The sequence below is a fragment of the Salvia hispanica genome, chromosome 4, assembly GCF_023119035.1.
Source record: "Salvia hispanica cultivar TCC Black 2014 chromosome 4, UniMelb_Shisp_WGS_1.0, whole genome shotgun sequence".
Taxonomy (NCBI): domain Eukaryota; kingdom Viridiplantae; phylum Streptophyta; class Magnoliopsida; order Lamiales; family Lamiaceae; genus Salvia; species Salvia hispanica.
Genome location: NC_062968.1, coordinates 28897729 through 28916350, shown reverse-complemented (window position 1 = coordinate 28916350; position 18622 = coordinate 28897729). Strand labels below are relative to the sequence as shown.

Sequence of the window (18622 nt, the reverse complement as noted above, 5' to 3'; positions counted from 1 at the left end):
GTATCTCACAACTTCGTATCCTCGTTCCACAACCTTTTCATGAACCACGTTCGCACTCTTTTTCAAGGCCTCGGATGCTTTCCACAAGAAAAACTCAATGACAGATCGGACTGTCTCAAATGTCACTCTCCCGGTGACATCAAGCACAAACTTTCTATTGCTCGGTACAGCCAGTGTTGATGAAACGCTACTGACCCATCCGTTACTCTGAAGATCAACAGAACCATTCCCATTCTTTCTAGAATGAGTCTCTGCTTCAAATCCTATCTTGTTTCCGAAGCTTGGAGCTTCACTCGATTCCTTCTTCGGAGAAGCTGTCAGCACTTGGTGAGAGGTCTTTACAAGAGTTTCGACAGCCCCATTACAAAGGGAGACGAAGAACTCAGTCATCTTAGTATGATGCTTAGGATTAGTCAAGCCCGAGAACATCTCATTATAGACATTGACATCCATGGTTTTGTCGAGGTAAACTGTAACAGCAGAGCTAACGAAATTCTTGATGCAATCAGCAACCAACACTCTGCATTTATCATCCGACACCACACTTAACCACGATGAGGAACTCGACTTCTCATGGATCACACCCGAGTGGCCATTCTCACTACTAGCATAGAATCCCAACACCATATTCCTAGCAAAGCTACCAACAACAACCGAGACAAATCCTGCACCAGCATCCGACATCACCTTATCGACAAGCCTATCAGAAAAGCTCGGATCACCATCTCCTTGAACGTTACTCGCGCTATTCTCTACCCTATAACCCCTCAAAACGCCTACTGTCATCGACTGGCAAAGACGAGCTACTGACTCAGAAAACTCAGCAGAGCGAGCAATCTTCGACAACTGCTTCAAACTATTGGGGATTTCATCCGAATCAGACTCCAAAAACTCCTTCAAATCCCTAGACACCACTGTCATCATCTCCGCGGAATCAGAAACCATTTCAGCCACTGAAATTAGGGATCCTAAAAACTTCAAGATTCTCTTTCTCTTCCTAGCTACAGACGGCATGTGATACACCCTATACACACCGTAGCTCGAAACCCCAACCAATCCCACCACGACCAACCATTTCCTCTTCCTTCTAGTGAAATCAAAACCCCTTTTCACCAACTCACTATCCATAGAGCTTCAAAAGAACAAAAAAACAACCTAAATTGAAGAAGTCGAAACAAACTAGATATGAATTGAACCCCAGAGCTCACCGAAATTCAAACCCCGGGGTCCAATAAGAAAGAAACCGAGCTCTTCGCCTCAATCGAAAAATCAGGATAAAAATTGCAAATACCAAGAACCCTCGCCCTCGGTACTTGCTAAACTCTGATTGGTCTAATGATTACTCAGAGAAAACCCCCCAAAATTGCAACTTGACAGTATATGTCCCCTTTTTTCACACGTAATCGATACCTCGACGCTATGTATTAACCGAATACATGAGAAATCGGGATGGGTTTTGATCATACGTACCTTGGGGGATGAGTCGTCGGAGAGAGAGAGGGGGAGAAATTGTGCTAGTCAAAACTGTGGTGCATATAAAATAGGGAAGGAGGAAAGAGAGGGAAAATCAATGGGAAAAGGGGGAGGAATTTTAATTCTAGGGATTCAGATGGAAAGATTGGCATATTTGTTGTGTGTTTGTGAAAATGAGAGATTGGTGACTTAGCAATATCCATAGCTTGGATTCTTGTATGGTTGATGAAAATTGGCACGTGCTTCTGCGACCATGATCACGTGATTTCTTTCTTTCTTTCTTCTGAATATAGCTAAATAATCGTCTGTCTCATAGATTTGTATGTATGTATGTATTGGTTATTTAGATGTGGTATTCCAATTTTCAATAATAGAATGTGGTTGTATACTTTATCACAAATGAATAATGTACATACATATTGTTGAATTAGATAATATGAGAGGAATGAATATATTTCGTTACTTATAATTTGTTATACGGTATTGTCCACTTTAATAAAGGGGATGAAACTATAAATCTCCAAATGATCATTCTTCTTCAAGTATGATTTGTTATGTGTAGAAAGTATGCTTAGATTTTTACATGGTGTATTTTATTTTTTGTGCAAATTTTCTCGTGATTTATGAACATATACCATTAGAAATTTGTTTACATACTCTGATACTCATGAATTTAAAATTTAAATAGTTGAGTACAAAATTATCTTTAAATTGTTTTAAGGTATTTTATTAGAGAGTGTGTACACTCAAATGAACTGGGTCGTCAACAATTCGAAACATGTTTTAAGTGCGGATTTTGCATTATTACATAAATAAATAAAAGTTTGTGCTATGTTACGTGAAAGACTTCTTTCAACTGTACGCTATCAGTGGTTACTTTCATGGAAAAAAATTAAGATTTTAATCTAAATATGGTCCTTTTGAATTGGGTCTTATTCTAATGCTTATAGCACCCTAATCCAAAATCAAGACTAAATCTCCACCCTTGGATTTTAAAATGAGTGGATGAGATTAAAGCTCACAAATCTCAATAAATAGTAGACAAAATATCAACAAAAGGGTAATATCGTCATTATGTTATCATATGATAATTTTCGTGAATGTTTTTTTATATCAACATTGTATATTACAAATATCAACAATATGATATAAGAATATCAACATTAGTACAAGAAAATATCAACACATATTTATTGAGATTTTTACAATTGAGATTTTTTTGATGTATTTGTTGATAAAAATCTGGGTATCAACATTTACGAAAACTAAAATAAAAAATATCAAATTTCATCATCCGAACGTCGTCGAAACATATGCAATTGGGATCTCGTTGAAATCCTTAATAAATTATCTTTAATTTGATATATTTTTTGCGAAAAAATAATTTAAATTGAGAGAGTTACGTAAATTTAAAGATTTGAGATGATTTTGAGGAGAGAGAAAGTAGTTAGTTATAATTACTACATATAGGATTTGACATTAATACCCTTTTAATTTAATTAATAATTATTTAAATTTAAAATATATTACACTTGGCATTATATTAACCACAAGATCTTCTAATCTAATGGTTGAAAATTGGTCTCAATTTAGGATTGATAATTAGTTAGCAATTGATTACGTCCCCTCCTGAATTAAATGAATAGTAGTAATTAATTTGTACGGCTTCGTTTATTTACTATAAACACCAACTATTCTTCCACACAACAAAATAGGACTAACAAAAAACAACTATAAGACAAAATCAAAGCTATGCTATTTAAAATAAAAGTTGTTTTAGGGATTTAATTGACATAGTTTCTAAAACTAGCTGATAATTTCTATATAGCATGCGGTTGGTAGAATATTGAATATTACAACCAACCACAACCTATAACATTAACTTGGGGGTTGTTGTGAAGAAAATATTCACATCAATTTACCACAGACCAAACTCAGTCAAACATTTACTATGTTTTTTTGCATTTCCTTGTCATATGTACATCCAAACAGCTGTAGTTTGAAATCTTACATTTGAATCTATAGTTGTCTAACAACAAATACAAAAGGCTAAACCAAAAACTGCTGGCTTCAGCTTTTCAAGATATCAAGTACCATAAATAAGAATAAGGGCGTTCCTGCTCGCTGCTTTTAGTGATCATACAATATACTAAATCCATGATATCATCGAATATTTACCTCCGCTATAATCTCATCGCGTGCAGCGAACTTTAGCAGCTAGGGTTCAAGGATGGTCTTACCAGAAGTGTAGTAAATTGTGCACAACCAAGCATGATCAAGTGACTCACGATTCCTTCAATCTCGAAAACCAGTATACGAGTGATCCACAACCGACTCGTGACTCCTTCAATCTGGAAAACCAGCTGAATACGAGTGCTACGTGTGTGGACTGAGAAAGGCCAGCACAAATTCCACTTATGCCCTCCCGAGAGATGCTCTCTAGAGCGATCTCCCCTGGCAGATTGACTCATGGAGTTTTGGTTGTTCTATTCCTTTCAGCTGTAGTTGTTTTGTATTTATATGGTACAGTGGAGTCTAAATCGTCTTCTAAATCACTAAATGATATATCATCTTCGTTCAAATTAAGTGAGGTGCCAGTATACCCAATTAAGTCCGAGTCATCTTTAAGCCAGTCATCATCATCATCATCGTCATCATTAACAACAACAGCCACAACTGGCACAGGAATTTCTACGGAAGAACCCACAACAATCTCCTTATCCCGAAGTATGGCTGGTGGATCTTCCTTGATAACAGACTTGTCAACAAACTGAATTTCGTCGAGTACGTGCTTCTCAATCTCATGCTCAGTGGTCATTTGATGCGTTGAAGATTCAGAAACTGACCTCCAGTCTGTCTCATTTCCATACTGGACATCATCATAAGTGCAGACAATATTTTCACGGGGTGAGTCCGTGCCACCTTTGGATTGGAAACTACTTATTCCGGACCAATAGGAGTCCCCTTTAGTTTGTTTTTGTAGCTCATGTATCCACATGGCCCTAGCTTGCGCAAGCTGCAAATGAATAAAAAAAGTTAGGCAAACTAATTGCATTCAATTATTCGTTTATATAGCAGATGTTTTGATTTATCTGCAACAACATTAAGCCAGCCGTAGAACTCTGACACTCTTTAACAACAAAAACCAACTTTGACTTCCAAAATTAATGAGATTTGTAGGAAGAATAGAAAAGAGAAAGTGAAAACGTGTGACAGGTAAGCTATCTGCTTCGATTGAATACCGGCAGTACATTAAGGGGCATTCGGTTGCCATGATTACTTGTGATTAAATGTCATGACTAATCTTATCACTGGCTTGGTTGCGTTTTTTTCAAAAGTTTGGCCCGTGACAATGTATCTTGGCCCGCCTCCATAATGGCAAGATTGGATTGCATATCAATCTCACCTTCACCCCTATGACTAATTTAATCCTAGACAAATCCTATTGTGACTTATCCAATAGTGAATCTCACTATTTTATTATCTAACGAACCGAACGCCACCTAAGAAGACAATCATTTAAGATGCCATGCTCATTTTGTGAAGTCCATTTTTAATCCAGTAATGTTTTGTGCGTCTGTAATATTCTAACATCAAAGTTCTAACAATTGGGTCACGTAACCAACTACACCATGATCACCATCAGTCTCTTATTAAATAACATCAAAGTTACTGATGGTACCTATGCATACTTGGATATGTGTGTGTTGTGAGGGGGGGGTGGGGGGGGGTAGGGTTAGAGGCGTGCCTAGTACCTATTTATTACTACTACACAAGAAGCACTCTATTGATTATCCCAAAAATGATAACCATGGAACCTAACTAAATGAAACATAGAACCACTGTATCTAAACATTCTGTAGGTCAGGTCATTGAGTTAAAATCTGGGTCAAAACATCTTGCAATTTGTCGAAAAAATCAAAGTACTGATATCTGGATATGTTAATCTCTCTATTCATTAGTAACAACCAACCTGTGGCGAAGACAGCAGGTTACCATCGTGTTTATTCAACCTTGAGTGTAGAAGAACGAAATAGACCATCCAAAAGTAGCCCACACCCATATGGACTGGACAAAGTTCAAATCTGAGAGCTGCTAATCTTGGCGCTAAATGTTCAATTGCCAACAAATGCTTGTACTGGGCCTCGGATACATCAAAATCTGTGAAAGATGAAAAGAGATATCATAATTAGATTAGATAGCCCATCAACGTATAAATTTATGAATATATTAACATTTAGGATAATATTATGCACATTATAATAGCTGTAGTTGCAATCGCTGACTAAACATAATCAACAATTCCCTTCCAGCTCAAAATAGGAAATAATCAGTAGCAACCACTGAATGATACAAGTCATGTATCCATGTGTGCAGGCATTCATATAATCACCCTTTAACCACTATTCTTTTCAGGGACACACTCATCGAAAGATTATGTCGCATGAGAACATATACAGACCTTCTACACTATAGTATTGAGAAACGGATAAAAGGTGCCAACATTTTACAAACGTGATTTCATTATATGAGTTTACAAGCAAAAGACTCAAAATCTTCTGAAATGAGTTCTCTGCTTATACTGCAAAAAAATGAACACAAACAAAATATATACTATTATATTAAAATATTAAGGAAAATATTGTTCTTTCTAAAGGAAAGTTGAAGGTAAAGTTTCACAGAGGTCCTGAATAGCGACCACAAAATGAATATCTTGGAACAAGAAAGCGCTGAAAAATAATTATACTAGAATTTTTGGAGCAAAAATGGAAGCATCTTTTAAAGGAGAAAGTCTACTTGCTATTATGTAGAATGAGTATCATTCAGACCGTCGAAGACCATTTATACAAATTATAATGGACTTCTTCTCCCTGGAGATAAATGAAGATCAGCCAAACCCTCTACCAAAATTCACAGAGTTGAGCACATAAATGGTTCATTTTTGTACTAGCATGCAAATGACCAGCAAACCAAGTAACCAACAGCCAGATTGGCTTCAAACACGATCAAGAACATGCTCTAATATAGTCACCTTAGCTACGATGATATGAAACAGCTCAGTCAGAAGTATGTGGTCTGCAGATTGACACTAACGTTTACTCAACAAAGATAGATCCATATACTTAAGTCATCTAGATAATCAACTTACTACTCTATAATGTACGTGACAATCCCTGAGGGAATCACAAGTCATCAAAATCTTCTATTTATTTACTGTATGTATCATCCCTAGTTCAGGTTCAGTGCTACAAGGTAAACTCAATAAACCGAGCTTGCTCCATATTTGTCTTTGCCTGTGCATTCTCTTCTAAAAGATCAAACCTTTTTTACAAAGATAAATTCATAAAGCTACATGAATGATAGTAACTTCTAATAGTTCTTGGCTTGAATAGCTGAAGGGAAACAAAGGACATTTCTTCCAAATGTTTCGAAATGATTACTAACAACTCCTCAAAATAGTTTACCAGATTATACAGCATTCACAGGTAGTCCAACTTTCTCATTCTATCAGCCATCCACAATCAATTCAATTCTACACGAAGTCATAGCAAAAGCCAAAAACAGAGTCAGACCAAACAATGACGGAAAGCTCAAACTGAAGTCAATCAAATTTGATAATCCACAAAACTAAGTTTCTTTACCATCAAACTCCTCTTCCTCTATTGGGAAATCCAACCAAGTTTCTGGATGATGCGCGATGTTCCTCGCAAAGGCCAATACTTCCTCAGTAATCCCTACTGCATCCTCAAAATGAAATGCATCGTCATCCTTCGATGGAGAAAATTCCGCAGATTCCCCCAATCCACCAGACCCTCTCTCATCATACTCCGACAATTCTTCTTTTTGTTCCTCCTCATCGTCAGCATTGACCGTACCTGCCGGATCAGATTCCGATCGTACGCTCGATCTATTGACGAAAGGCGGCGGAGGGAGAGGCGGCGGCGGGGGCGGAGGAGCGAGAAAAGTAGCAACGCCCCAAAATTGACGCGTGAGACTTTCTCGAAATTCCGATAAATCCTCTTTTAGCCCACGGCGATCGTCGTGATTGTCACTGGCGCCGCCATCACTATCCGGCGGGCGATCTTCGATTGAGAAGGTGGAGTGGCGAGGCTGATCCTCCCGGAGCACGGCGTCGTTCTCAGTGGGACGTAGAACGGAGTCGGGTACGGGTTTATTGACATCCTCCACCGCCGCCGTCGCATCTTCTTCGCCGTCGTCGAGGCGGAGACTGTCGGCGATGGAGCGAGCCAGCCAAGACATGTTCCTACGACGTCGTTTTTCGTGATTGAGATATCGACCTCGATTTTGAAATTGGCTGTTTTTTTCTCGCGCTAAGAGAAATGATTTTGTTTTTTTCGTGGAGATTATTTTCTCCCTTTCCCCACTTTAAAATGCTCACGCGGATCTAATATTTGTAGTACAAACGTCAATTTTTCAAATTCTAAAAAAAAAACGTCCATTTTTCAAAAATTCTAATTTAATTTAGTTAAATTTTGATTTATCTCATAATTTTAAAATGATTATTATATTCTAATTTTGAAAATTTTCTTTAACTAATACTGCTACATAATGAAAAATTATAGCATGCTAGTATATGGATTTGTTAATGTGACACATACATATATCAAAATTAAAGAAATGACTAATCGAGTATATTTTATGTCTTCTTCTTAAGTAGTCGAATGTTTTGTCACATAGTAGTATTTTATGTTTGTCATATTATGCACAATTTCTCTCAAATATGAGATCATTGGATGATTGAGAAAAAATGTCAAAATCTAAGATATCATCGGTCATTTTAAAAAATTTTGTGATTGACCTAATTTTTCTAGCAATTTTCCATCTAAAAATAAATTGGCAAAACACGAAGCTCATATAGTTTCTTATTGTTATATGAAATGTTGTCGAAATTTTTCACTAGAATTCATAATCTAAAACTAATTCTATGCTACGAGAATATACAAGATAAATACTGAATCATATTTATTCAAATATTCAACTAAACAATGTTCATAAGACTCGATTGTATTTAATGAGCGAGCAACATATGAACGACTTCTCTCATACTAGGCCTTGCATCTCTCTTCTCTTGTGCACATTGCAATGCCACTCTCACTAGATTCCTCAATCCATCAGACTCCTCAATCCCGTTGGTAACTATTTCCGAGTCTTCCTCTACACTATCAAAATCAATCTCTTTAGGGCCTTTTCCGGTGACCATTTCAAGCACAACAATCCCATAGCTATAGACATCCACCTTTGCAGTTATGGGAAAATTATACACCCATTCTGGCGCCATGTACCCTCTCGTGCCACGTATCAATGACATATCCAAATTCTCAACTCGATCACTTCGCTTGAGTTGTTTTGACAAGCCAAAATCCGCTACCTTGGGATTGTAATTCTGGTCAAGAAGTATATTGTGAGGCTTCACGTCGCAGTGCAGAACCCACTCCAAGCACTCGTCATGCAAGTATGCCAACCCTTTCGCAGTTCCTAACGCGATTTCAAAATATTTTGACCGGTCAAGTTTGTTTGAGCCTAGATTTTCCGCTAAGGATCCGTTCCTCATATACTCGTAAACGAGTAACCTATGCTTCCCTTGTGCGCAGTAGCCCCAACATTGGATCAAATTAGCATGGTTTAATCTTCCTATTAGGCTTACTTCAGCCAGAAACGCTTCTTCTCCTCCTCCTTGGCTAGCTTCATTCAAGCGCTTGATTGCTGCTACTCTGTTATCCGCCAACATGCCTTTGTAGACCACACCACTCCCTCCTCTGCCGATCTCCTCACTAAAATTGCGTGACGCCTTCTTGAGGTCCTCATATGTGAACCTTGTGAACCCGGTGGCAACCTGGAAGAAACCAAGCACACACACATAAATAAGGCAAACTATATATGACACTCTCATAGCAAGAGAGCACAGTTAGAGCTGTCAACTGGGCGGGACCAACCCAGTCTAGCACAAGCCCAGTATGGGCCGGCTTATTAGACTCGATCCATCAGCAAAATGAACCGAGTCTGGGCTGGGCTCATATATTGAGATGGGCTTCAATTGGGCCATTTATCAAACCTAGGCCAATCCAGTCCAGGACCATCAGAAACTCAGCCTAGACCCGGCCCAACTCGATTCCTCGTACAACTTTAAAGCACGGTAAGCACATAAACCCTCACAGACCTGGATGAAACCTTGGTGGCGGAGCTTCTCACCAGACGCATGCGTTTTGTACAAGAAAACCAACACGCATACAAGCTCAACCGCGCCAAGCACGCCCACGCACCAAGCCAAGGACCTCAACCGACCGTATTTGTTCTCCCTCGTGTATACTCTTTCTAGTTCCACCACAGAGTTGTTGTTGCACTGAAGTTGGAGTTGGAGAGGCCTCGTCGACGCTGGTGGCAATCTCAAGTAAAACGGGGAATCAAATCCGGTCGATTGATATCCGTTGAATAAGAGGGTTTTGGGGAAGCAGTTGTAGAAACCGGAGTCCCAATCAAACTTATACTGAAACCCTCTGCAGTCGCAGTAACTCAAGCAGATGCTCTCGCACTCTTCCAACGTCTTGTTCTGCTTGAATCCAATGTCGTAACCGTAAAACTCGGTATGGCTAATACGAAGGAACACATCGCCGCTGTCACATCTCCGATCTAGATCCGGCACGCATCCCTGCGACCAGTCGCCGGCGGAGCTGTAAGTGCAGAGGCTGACGCCGTTAATATTGCACGGCGGCACCGGGAGCTGCCACGTCACCTCCCACTTTTGCCGCCATGAGTAGACACGAAGGACGCCATCGGCATCCAGCATCATCCTCCTCTGTGATTGAGGACGGCGGTCTTGCTGTTGTTGTAGGTGGACCGCCCCGACTGCCAGCTGTTCTGCCAGAAGACGGTGGTGAGGTCGGATTTGGAGAAGAGGAGGCGGAGGACGTTGTCGTTGTCGAAGTAGAGCTTGTAGGGGCCGGAGGAGTGGTTGGCGAGGCTTGCCGATGAGGTGAGCTTTGTGTTCGCGGTGAGCGGCTGCCCCGGGAGAAGCGTGTTTGTGGGAGAGTCGAAGCTTCTCCATATCACGTGAGAGGAGGAGTTGAGGACGAGGTTGCCGCGGAGGGACACGGCTGTGGAGGAGGCGGTGTTGGTGGTCCAGGCGTCGAGGAGGAGGAGGTTGGCGGAGTGGAGGAGGGAGAGTTTGGTGGCTTTGCCGTTGACGGGCGGTCGCGGTTGGCCATCCAGACGACGGTGTTGGCGTGGGTGAACCAGATGGAGAGGCAGTAGGCGTTGTCACCGACGGGGTGGAAGCCGGCGGTGAAAATGCGGGATGGTGAGACTAAGACGTCGCCGGGAGAAGAGAGGGAGGAGCCTTGGTTTAAGGTTGTGTAGATTATGGAAGGGGAAGAAAGTGGTAAGAAAGTTACAAGTAGGGTTATTAGTTTGGTTAATTTAAACGCCATTTCAGAGAGTGCTGATTTTTGGTTAGGATGAAAGAGCTCCTACCGTAGTTGAGTATATATATAGGTGAAGCTACGCCGTCGAATTCACGTTGGGGCTTTTATATAATCCTATTTCAAGCCTTGTAGGATATCAGAGAAGGTCACTTCACATTTTCATTTCCTATTCACACCATGCATGTATATAATATTAATAGGGTTACATAGTACTTCCTCTGTTCTGTGGCGGTGGTGGCGTTTTTTTTGGTACACGATTTAAGAATAATTTTGATGAGTGAGTTAAGTAAAAGAAAATAAAGTAGGAAATGAAAAGGATAGAAAGACGATAAAGTAAGAGAGAGTAAAGTAAATGAGAAGAAATACGTTGACTTTTATTAAAAAGGAAACGAATCAACTACATAGAACGTATAAAATGACAAAATAACTTCATTATTATAGAATAGAGAAAGTGGTATTTGATAGTAGTAATTTGAGACATGAAGAGAATTGTATGATTTATATTCGGTTGAATAATGGTGTGTTGGATCACTTAAGAGTGTGAAGTGGGTGAAGTCGGAATTATGTTGGTGGGATCCAAACGGCATTCATTGAGTATTATGATAATTAACGTTATTGGAGTTGATATCGACTAGTCATATACACTATTTGTCTTCTTTTTCAGATACCATAAACGAAGTTGGAAAAAAACTTCAAACTAGGACACCGTATCACGAAGGGCATGTATTGAGTGGGAAGACTTGTTGACGTGGTTCAAGTCAATTTAGATTAGACAAATTTAACAAATAGAAATATAAATTAACATAACCTATGTAACGTTATTTTCTTAAAATATTTTTTCAATGAGGAAAAGAATAATGTACTTTACTATTTACCTCAATCCATTATTTTAAAGAAATTAAAGTGGCTAGTTAGAAATTGAAATAAATTAGGGTTAAGTTTAAATTCAACTCATTCATAGGGGGTGATGAAATGGATAGCGGATATCTAGTTCCATTCACATGAAGAATCCGGGTATCATGTGCACTTGCATACCTAAAAATACCCGACTGAATTAATATTATATATAGTAATTAAAAAAAATGAAATAGTTGGTAACTTATAGACTTAAATTATAGAATCCGGGCAATAATTCCATGCTATATAAATGCACTAATTCACGATTAATATAATCATTTGATTTAAAATTACTAACGACGTTTATGTTGCATCTTGAAATATAAAACGATAATTCGAGTTTTACCATAAAAATATAGGTCCACAATTATTAAAAAGGGAGAAGAAAAAGAAAAGTCTTCTAAACATGCCAAGAGGTAGCGCAAATCTTAATCTAAGATGTGTATATTCTTGAGTTAGATAGGAAACCACCAAACTTCGAACTTTACTCTATACAAAGTTTCAAAGTAGAGAATTCCATAAAAGCATACCAATTTCATATTTTAAATTAAAAAAAGTACTCACTAATATCATGGTTGCTAGTGACTTAAACTCAATGCATTTCTCGTCCACCTAGAGATGAAGCCACTAAGTTTTTTAAATATGACATCGGTTTGCAATTTGGCTTTCTATAAATATGTTTATAAACTGGTCGAATTTGAAGCTGACACAATTAAATTCGCCAAGAATAAAAACATTATGGGTGAAAAAATGGAGGAACTGTTGTGTTAATGGAGAATTTATGGTTATTTATAGGTGAAAATAAGAATAAAATAATAAGAAAATTTGGAGAAGACCTGTCTTCTCGACTAGGTAGAAAGAAGAACATTTAATTGGTAAATTTATACTAACAATTATTAAAAATGATTAGTTAATTTCATATTTTATTTGTCAATAAAAAGTAATCTTATTTTCCCATTTTTATTCGTCCACCAATATTTTTTATATAGTACATTCATTATGGAAATTTTTTATAGTAATATTTTCTCTTTCTTTTTCATTTTAGTAATTTTGCTTTAAAGTTTGTATCGTTCACAAATTGAGACTACTTTCAGTCCACACGATGTGCTGATTGGCTCTATATGAAATTCTATTCCATGTTATGATGAGTTATTGAATTTCATTTGTTCAAATGAAATGATGATTTGATAATAGTAGTTGATTTTATGTTCCCAGACATATTTAGAATCAATAAAGAATGACTTTTAATTAAGGTTACGTGTTTAACTAACCTAGAGTCATAGAAGGTTGTTTAGCATGTTTACTGTTTACATAATAGATTAATTTGATGGTCTGATTTCACCTGTTCATCGTTAAGAGAAAAAAAAAAATCCAAATTGTTAATCGAGTTTGCCATGATTTTTTTGTTGGAAACATTTTGTTATGCTTCATCCATTTCGGCTGAAAATTATATGCCGACTATATTTTAATGGGGTGAAAATTAAATTAATTTACTCCACTTTCCTATGTGTTTTAAATAATTTTAACGCAAGCACTATATAAATGTCATTAACAATATACGTCTATCATTGGGTTATGTATCACCATCTTTAACTATTTAAACCAAATTCAAATATTTAATTATTATTTTTATATTATATTAAAAGTAAATTTATTCTAACCTAATGGATGTGGAGAGAAGTGAAGCGATAATCATGGAGAGAGTCGACCTGAATCGCGATGGAATGGACATGTGGAACTTGTATGGACAAATCTCAGATATCCAAAAATATGAGGTGAATCTTATGGCTATAGTAGCTTAGGAGACGATTCCAGAATATTCTTACACTCCAAACAACATCAATTGTGACTGAAAAAACTGTGATTATGAATATGATAGTAGACGGGTTTAGGGACCCCTCAACCCCTAGATGGCGTGACCCTTATTATCTTATGATTGATTATACCACCCTTACCATATTTTTTTTTATCATTATGCGGGCTATAAATGTTTTTTCTCCTTAGCCCAGTATTTCTTAATCTCGTTCTATTTTGGGTTTTATTATTAGGCCATTTTGTACGTTCTATTTTAGGTTTTATTATTTGGCCCTTTTGTAGAGCTCTTAAATTGTTAGTTCAAATTTGATTTGATATTAAACTTTTAGCATGTGATTTAATTTTTTAAAACTATAATCTCTACTTATTTTCATTGTTCATTGGTATCCCAGTTCATAATTTTCTGATTAACTCAGTTAAGAGAATTTTCGTTGTCTTTTTTCCATTTAGAATTTTCCCATATGTATATAGACATATCGATATAGATTTAATTATCTATTAATGGGACTTTCATTTTTAGGATAAAGTATAGATTAATCGATATGTTAAGGATTCAAAGCTTTAAATATAATGCTGTAGACCTAAATTGTATAATGACTTATATATTTACGACTAAAAGTGAACTTTAATCTTAACTAGTATCACCTACGTACGTTGCACGATCCATTTTCTTTTATTTAAACTTATTTTATACTGTAAGCTGATTTTATAAATTCATAAAAATATTATTGTATGAAATCTGAAATCATAAATATATAAAATAAAATAAAATAATTAAAAAATATAAAATCAAACAAAGAAAAAAAAATAACACACAAATATATTGATTGGTGATTTTGGCAAAAATATACATACATATTATTATTAACATTATGATAGTTTAATTAAATTATTTATATCTATTTTATGATTAGTCAATATCTATAGTATCAATAACTTAATAAAATTTAAATTTAAATAAAAGATATTTGAAGTGTATTGGCGTAGACCATTGTAAATTATTTTCTTTTATATAATAATTGTAGGTACAATTTTATAATTCAATCACTAATAATATAATAGTAATTCACGATCATGACTAAAAAATTAAAATAATTTTTGCATTCAATTTGACCTTCCATTCGATTTGACATCCAAATTGGTCGTTTGAGCATTGGTAGATATCCCTCCATAACTATAGAATATAGGCTCATTCCGATAAATCTCTCCATTTACTATAATGTCATGTCTAGACCTATATTTCCAAGAGAATTCATTCTTCCTTCCCCACGATATACCACAATTTGTGTCATGAATTTCGCTCCCTCCAAGCCAATGAAATCAATCCCACCCATCTCCATAATGATTTAAATTGGTACTCGGATGGTAAATGCCGTTATTTTTGGCAAGACTTCAATGCGTAAAAATAACATATTTTCTAGATATTTACATGAAATAATTAAATATATAATTGATTCAATACGTGCAGATTTTGTAATTAAAACAAATTTAACATACCATTTGGCTTGTAACTTCTATTTTTAGGAGTTATATATTATGGAGTAATTTTTATTATTAATATTATTTTTAAAAATATATTAAATTCATAATATATCTTGTAGTAATATATTTAAGTTAGAGTAACGAAATTCAATAAATTAAACTCATAAATTATTCGTAATCAAATTTATTTATTAAAACAATTAAAAAGATCATCTAGTCTAGACTATTCAATAAAATAATTGGGGCAACATAATAAGACCATTACTAAGCTATAAATTTATAAGGTTAAAGAATCTCCCTAAATCAATACGCCTCTATTTTGTCTCTCTCCCAACCTCCACTTCGATCTATCACTATGCTCCACGCTGCCGTACAAACGAAATTCATCTTTCTGATTTGCATCACCTCTTCTTAAAATAGATATCGCTGACCATTTCTCATCGCAGAAAGAGAACGCATCGCCTTTCGGTTCGACGACCGCCATAGCATTACACCTCTTTTTGACGCCTACTTCGTATCCCCGTCTTTCTTATCCTCCACGCGTGCGACCGCTGCTTCGCCACCGCATTAATGATTTGCAGTGATCACGTCGTTTCCCAATTATCTCGACTGACGGTGGCGAAATCGAGATCATCATCTCCAACATATTTTAGCAGACCTGGCTTTTCCTCATGCGTCGCAGAGAAATTTTGATACAAGAATTGTTTCATGGGAAGAGTATTTATAGAGAGTTTGCATGCATTGTTCACGCTAAGAGTCTCTTTAATTCAAATGACTCCTCACTTTTCATATTCCTATATAAATTTCTCATTTCTATATTAATCCCTATATTAATGGGTGTCGATTGAAAACAAAAAATTACTGATTATAACACCAAGCAATGGATAGTTAATGCCATTTCAATCAATAAACAACCTATAGCCAACAATGTTGGAAATTTGGGCTTCCACATAACTAATTTAATGTGTATGGCTACCTTTCAGTTATCCAATTAAAGTGATCTATTAAATATTAAAGTTTGGGTTAAAGTGTATTTATTTGTTATGGAAATAAGTGTAGATATCATATGAGATTTTCTATTTGATGAGGGATCGAATAGAAAATAAAGGGGTTTATATTTAATATAAATATAAGCTAGGGTTATGGTCCCCAGACGTTAGAAGAACTAGAAGAACATTCGATATTTCTGATATGTTTTAATTGCAAGATTCTTTTGATGATTTGAGATATGGTTTCCTTTTGTATTCATGTCATATATCTTAATATATATACACGGCAGTTTTGGGAAAATTGATTTCGGTAAATTTATAATTATGCACACTTATTGGATGATTGTCATTGTTGTATAATGCATAATCTTGTTTGCATAATTCACGTTTTCTGTTTAGGAATTGATATTTCAATTCATATTCACGCATATACTCGTTCTGTGGAAAATAATATATGTACGTATGTCGTGACTTTGTGCTCGTGAATTCAGAATTCGTGGGAATTCCATTCATGTTATATGTCTGGTCAGTTCTGTTAAAGTACTTTGCTAATTCTATATTCTTGATTGGAGTATTAGGATTTTTGTTCTGGATTGTTTTGGTAAATTCATAAAATCTAGAGATTATTTTATGGATTTATTTAGTTGTTTTGATGTTGTTTTTAGATGTATTTATGTTCGTTGGTTATGATCTTGGGAACATCAAAATTTATTTTTTATGTCGATTTTATGGAAAATCGAATTTAGAAAAATTATACAGAATCCCATCAGGAGACAACAACTTGCTTTAGTTGTTGGAGAGTTATTAAACCGGCCGTCGGGATTTAGCGACTCACTGAGTTCGCAAGGTATGCGAACCTAGTGACTCGTTGGCTAATCACTTTATTCCAGAAAATTACAAACGACTCCCTTGCGAGCGTTTGTATTCGGTTTTGAATTTTTGAATTCAAATTCTTGGGTACATCTCATGTTCCTTATTTTCTACTAATGAGTGTGTATTTTAATGCGGATATTAGTCGGCCAAAAGGAAGATTAATATTTGGCACGAGATACACATATACCTGTGGTAATAAATACGTGACAATTATTCAGTTTTCTTATGAGTGGTGTGATGCCAAAAGGTGGACTCTACTTAACAGGATCTTATTGTTAGTATAACCACAGTAAGGAGGTTGTCACTTACAAGTTTATATTACTGTCAAAAGACTTGATATGGATGTTGTGCTCGGTACCTCGTAATGTTTTACTAATGTTCAAAGTAAATTAGTCGAAACATGACGTTGCAAAAGTAACCTCTCTTGTCTAGACTTCTTTATTGCGAATGTTAGGACGGTATGAGTGTGTGTATTTTAATGCGGATATTAGTCGGCCAAAAGGAAGATTAATGTTTGGCATGAAATACATATATACCTGTGGTGATAAATACGTGACAATTATTCAGTGTTCATGTGAGTAGTGTGATGCCAAAAGGTGAACACTACTTGACCAGATCTTATTGTCAGTGTTTGATCACTACGATGTGGTTACCAATTACAAGTTCATATTACTGTCAAAAGACTTGATATGGATGTTGTGCCGGTACCTCGAGATGTTACCTTTTATTTGAATTTTATTATGTGAGCATGACAATTATTTCAGTTTTGTTCTCTGTTTAATTATGATGTCTGCTTCTGCAGTTTCTTCCAACATTAACAATATGTTAGTGTTGAATGGGTCAAATTTTAAGGATTGCAAAAGATTATATTTTGATTGCTCTGGGTTGCATGGATCTGGATTAAGCGCTAAGGATTGAGTAACCTACTTCTTCTACGGACGATAGTACTTCTTATCAAAGGATAAACTACGAGAAGTAGGAATACTCGAATCGTGTAAGTCTACTGATCATTGGGTTTAGCATCCTACAAGCCTTTCGAGGCACTGCAAATACCTTGCCAAAATTAAGGAACATTTTGTGAAAAACATTAAGGCTGAGACAAGCATGCTTGATCTCAATAAAGTGCAAGGGAAATGCAACATATGGGAGCACATTATAAGAATGTCTCGCGTTGCTTCACTTAAACTTGAGTTCTAAGGACTTGCTTGTGCATTTTGGTGTTGCATATTTTGTCAGTATCTCAAGGAATAAAGTAAAGGGCATTAAGAAAAAGTGTATTGAGAATACTGCTATAGATAAGGGTTCATCACAAAAGAAATAATATAAGGATAATGATAATTGTTTCTTTTGTGGTAAACATGGATATAAAAGGAAGAATTGTAAATATCATGCATGGCGTGCAAATGAAGTTAGAATTCTTGTTTTGGTCTGTTCTGAAGTTAATTTGGCTTTAGTCCCTAATGATATTTAATGGGTAGATTTTGGTGCTACTACTCACATAAGGTTATCAATGCAAAGACTGTCTGAGCTACCGAAAGTCAATTGATGTTGTAAGATACATCATAAATGTGATATGATAAATCGGTGGAAGTATAGGCTATTGGGCATTGTAGATTGTTATTAAAGACTGGAATTTTTCTGATTTTGAAGGAT

General features: G+C 36.2%; 2 protein-coding genes and 1 pseudogene across 2 annotated transcripts; all 3 read right to left on the bottom strand.

Annotated features, from left to right (window-relative positions):
- Positions 1–6: 6 nt before the first annotated feature.
- Positions 7–1675, bottom strand: LOC125218828 (protein PHLOEM PROTEIN 2-LIKE A10-like; the record flags this gene model as incomplete). The annotated part of the gene is made up of 2 exons (XM_048120606.1): positions 1471–1675; positions 7–1132 (listed from the first exon to the last, which is right to left on the bottom strand). A coding segment is annotated over exon 2 (1122 nt), but the record flags the coding sequence as incomplete, so codon positions are not given.
- A 1691-nt stretch (positions 1676–3366) lies between these two features.
- Positions 3367–7838, bottom strand: LOC125218342. Its single transcript, XM_048119992.1, has 3 exons — positions 7116–7838; positions 5447–5634; positions 3367–4489 (listed from the first exon to the last, which is right to left on the bottom strand). Exons 1-3 carry the CDS (start codon positions 7732–7734, stop codon positions 3941–3943), a joined length of 1356 nt encoding a protein of 451 aa, XP_047975949.1. The 5' UTR covers positions 7735–7838; the 3' UTR covers positions 3367–3940.
- A 602-nt stretch (positions 7839–8440) lies between these two features.
- On the bottom strand, positions 8441–11057 carry LOC125218341 (annotated as a pseudogene).
- Positions 11058–18622: the final 7565 nt, after the last annotated feature.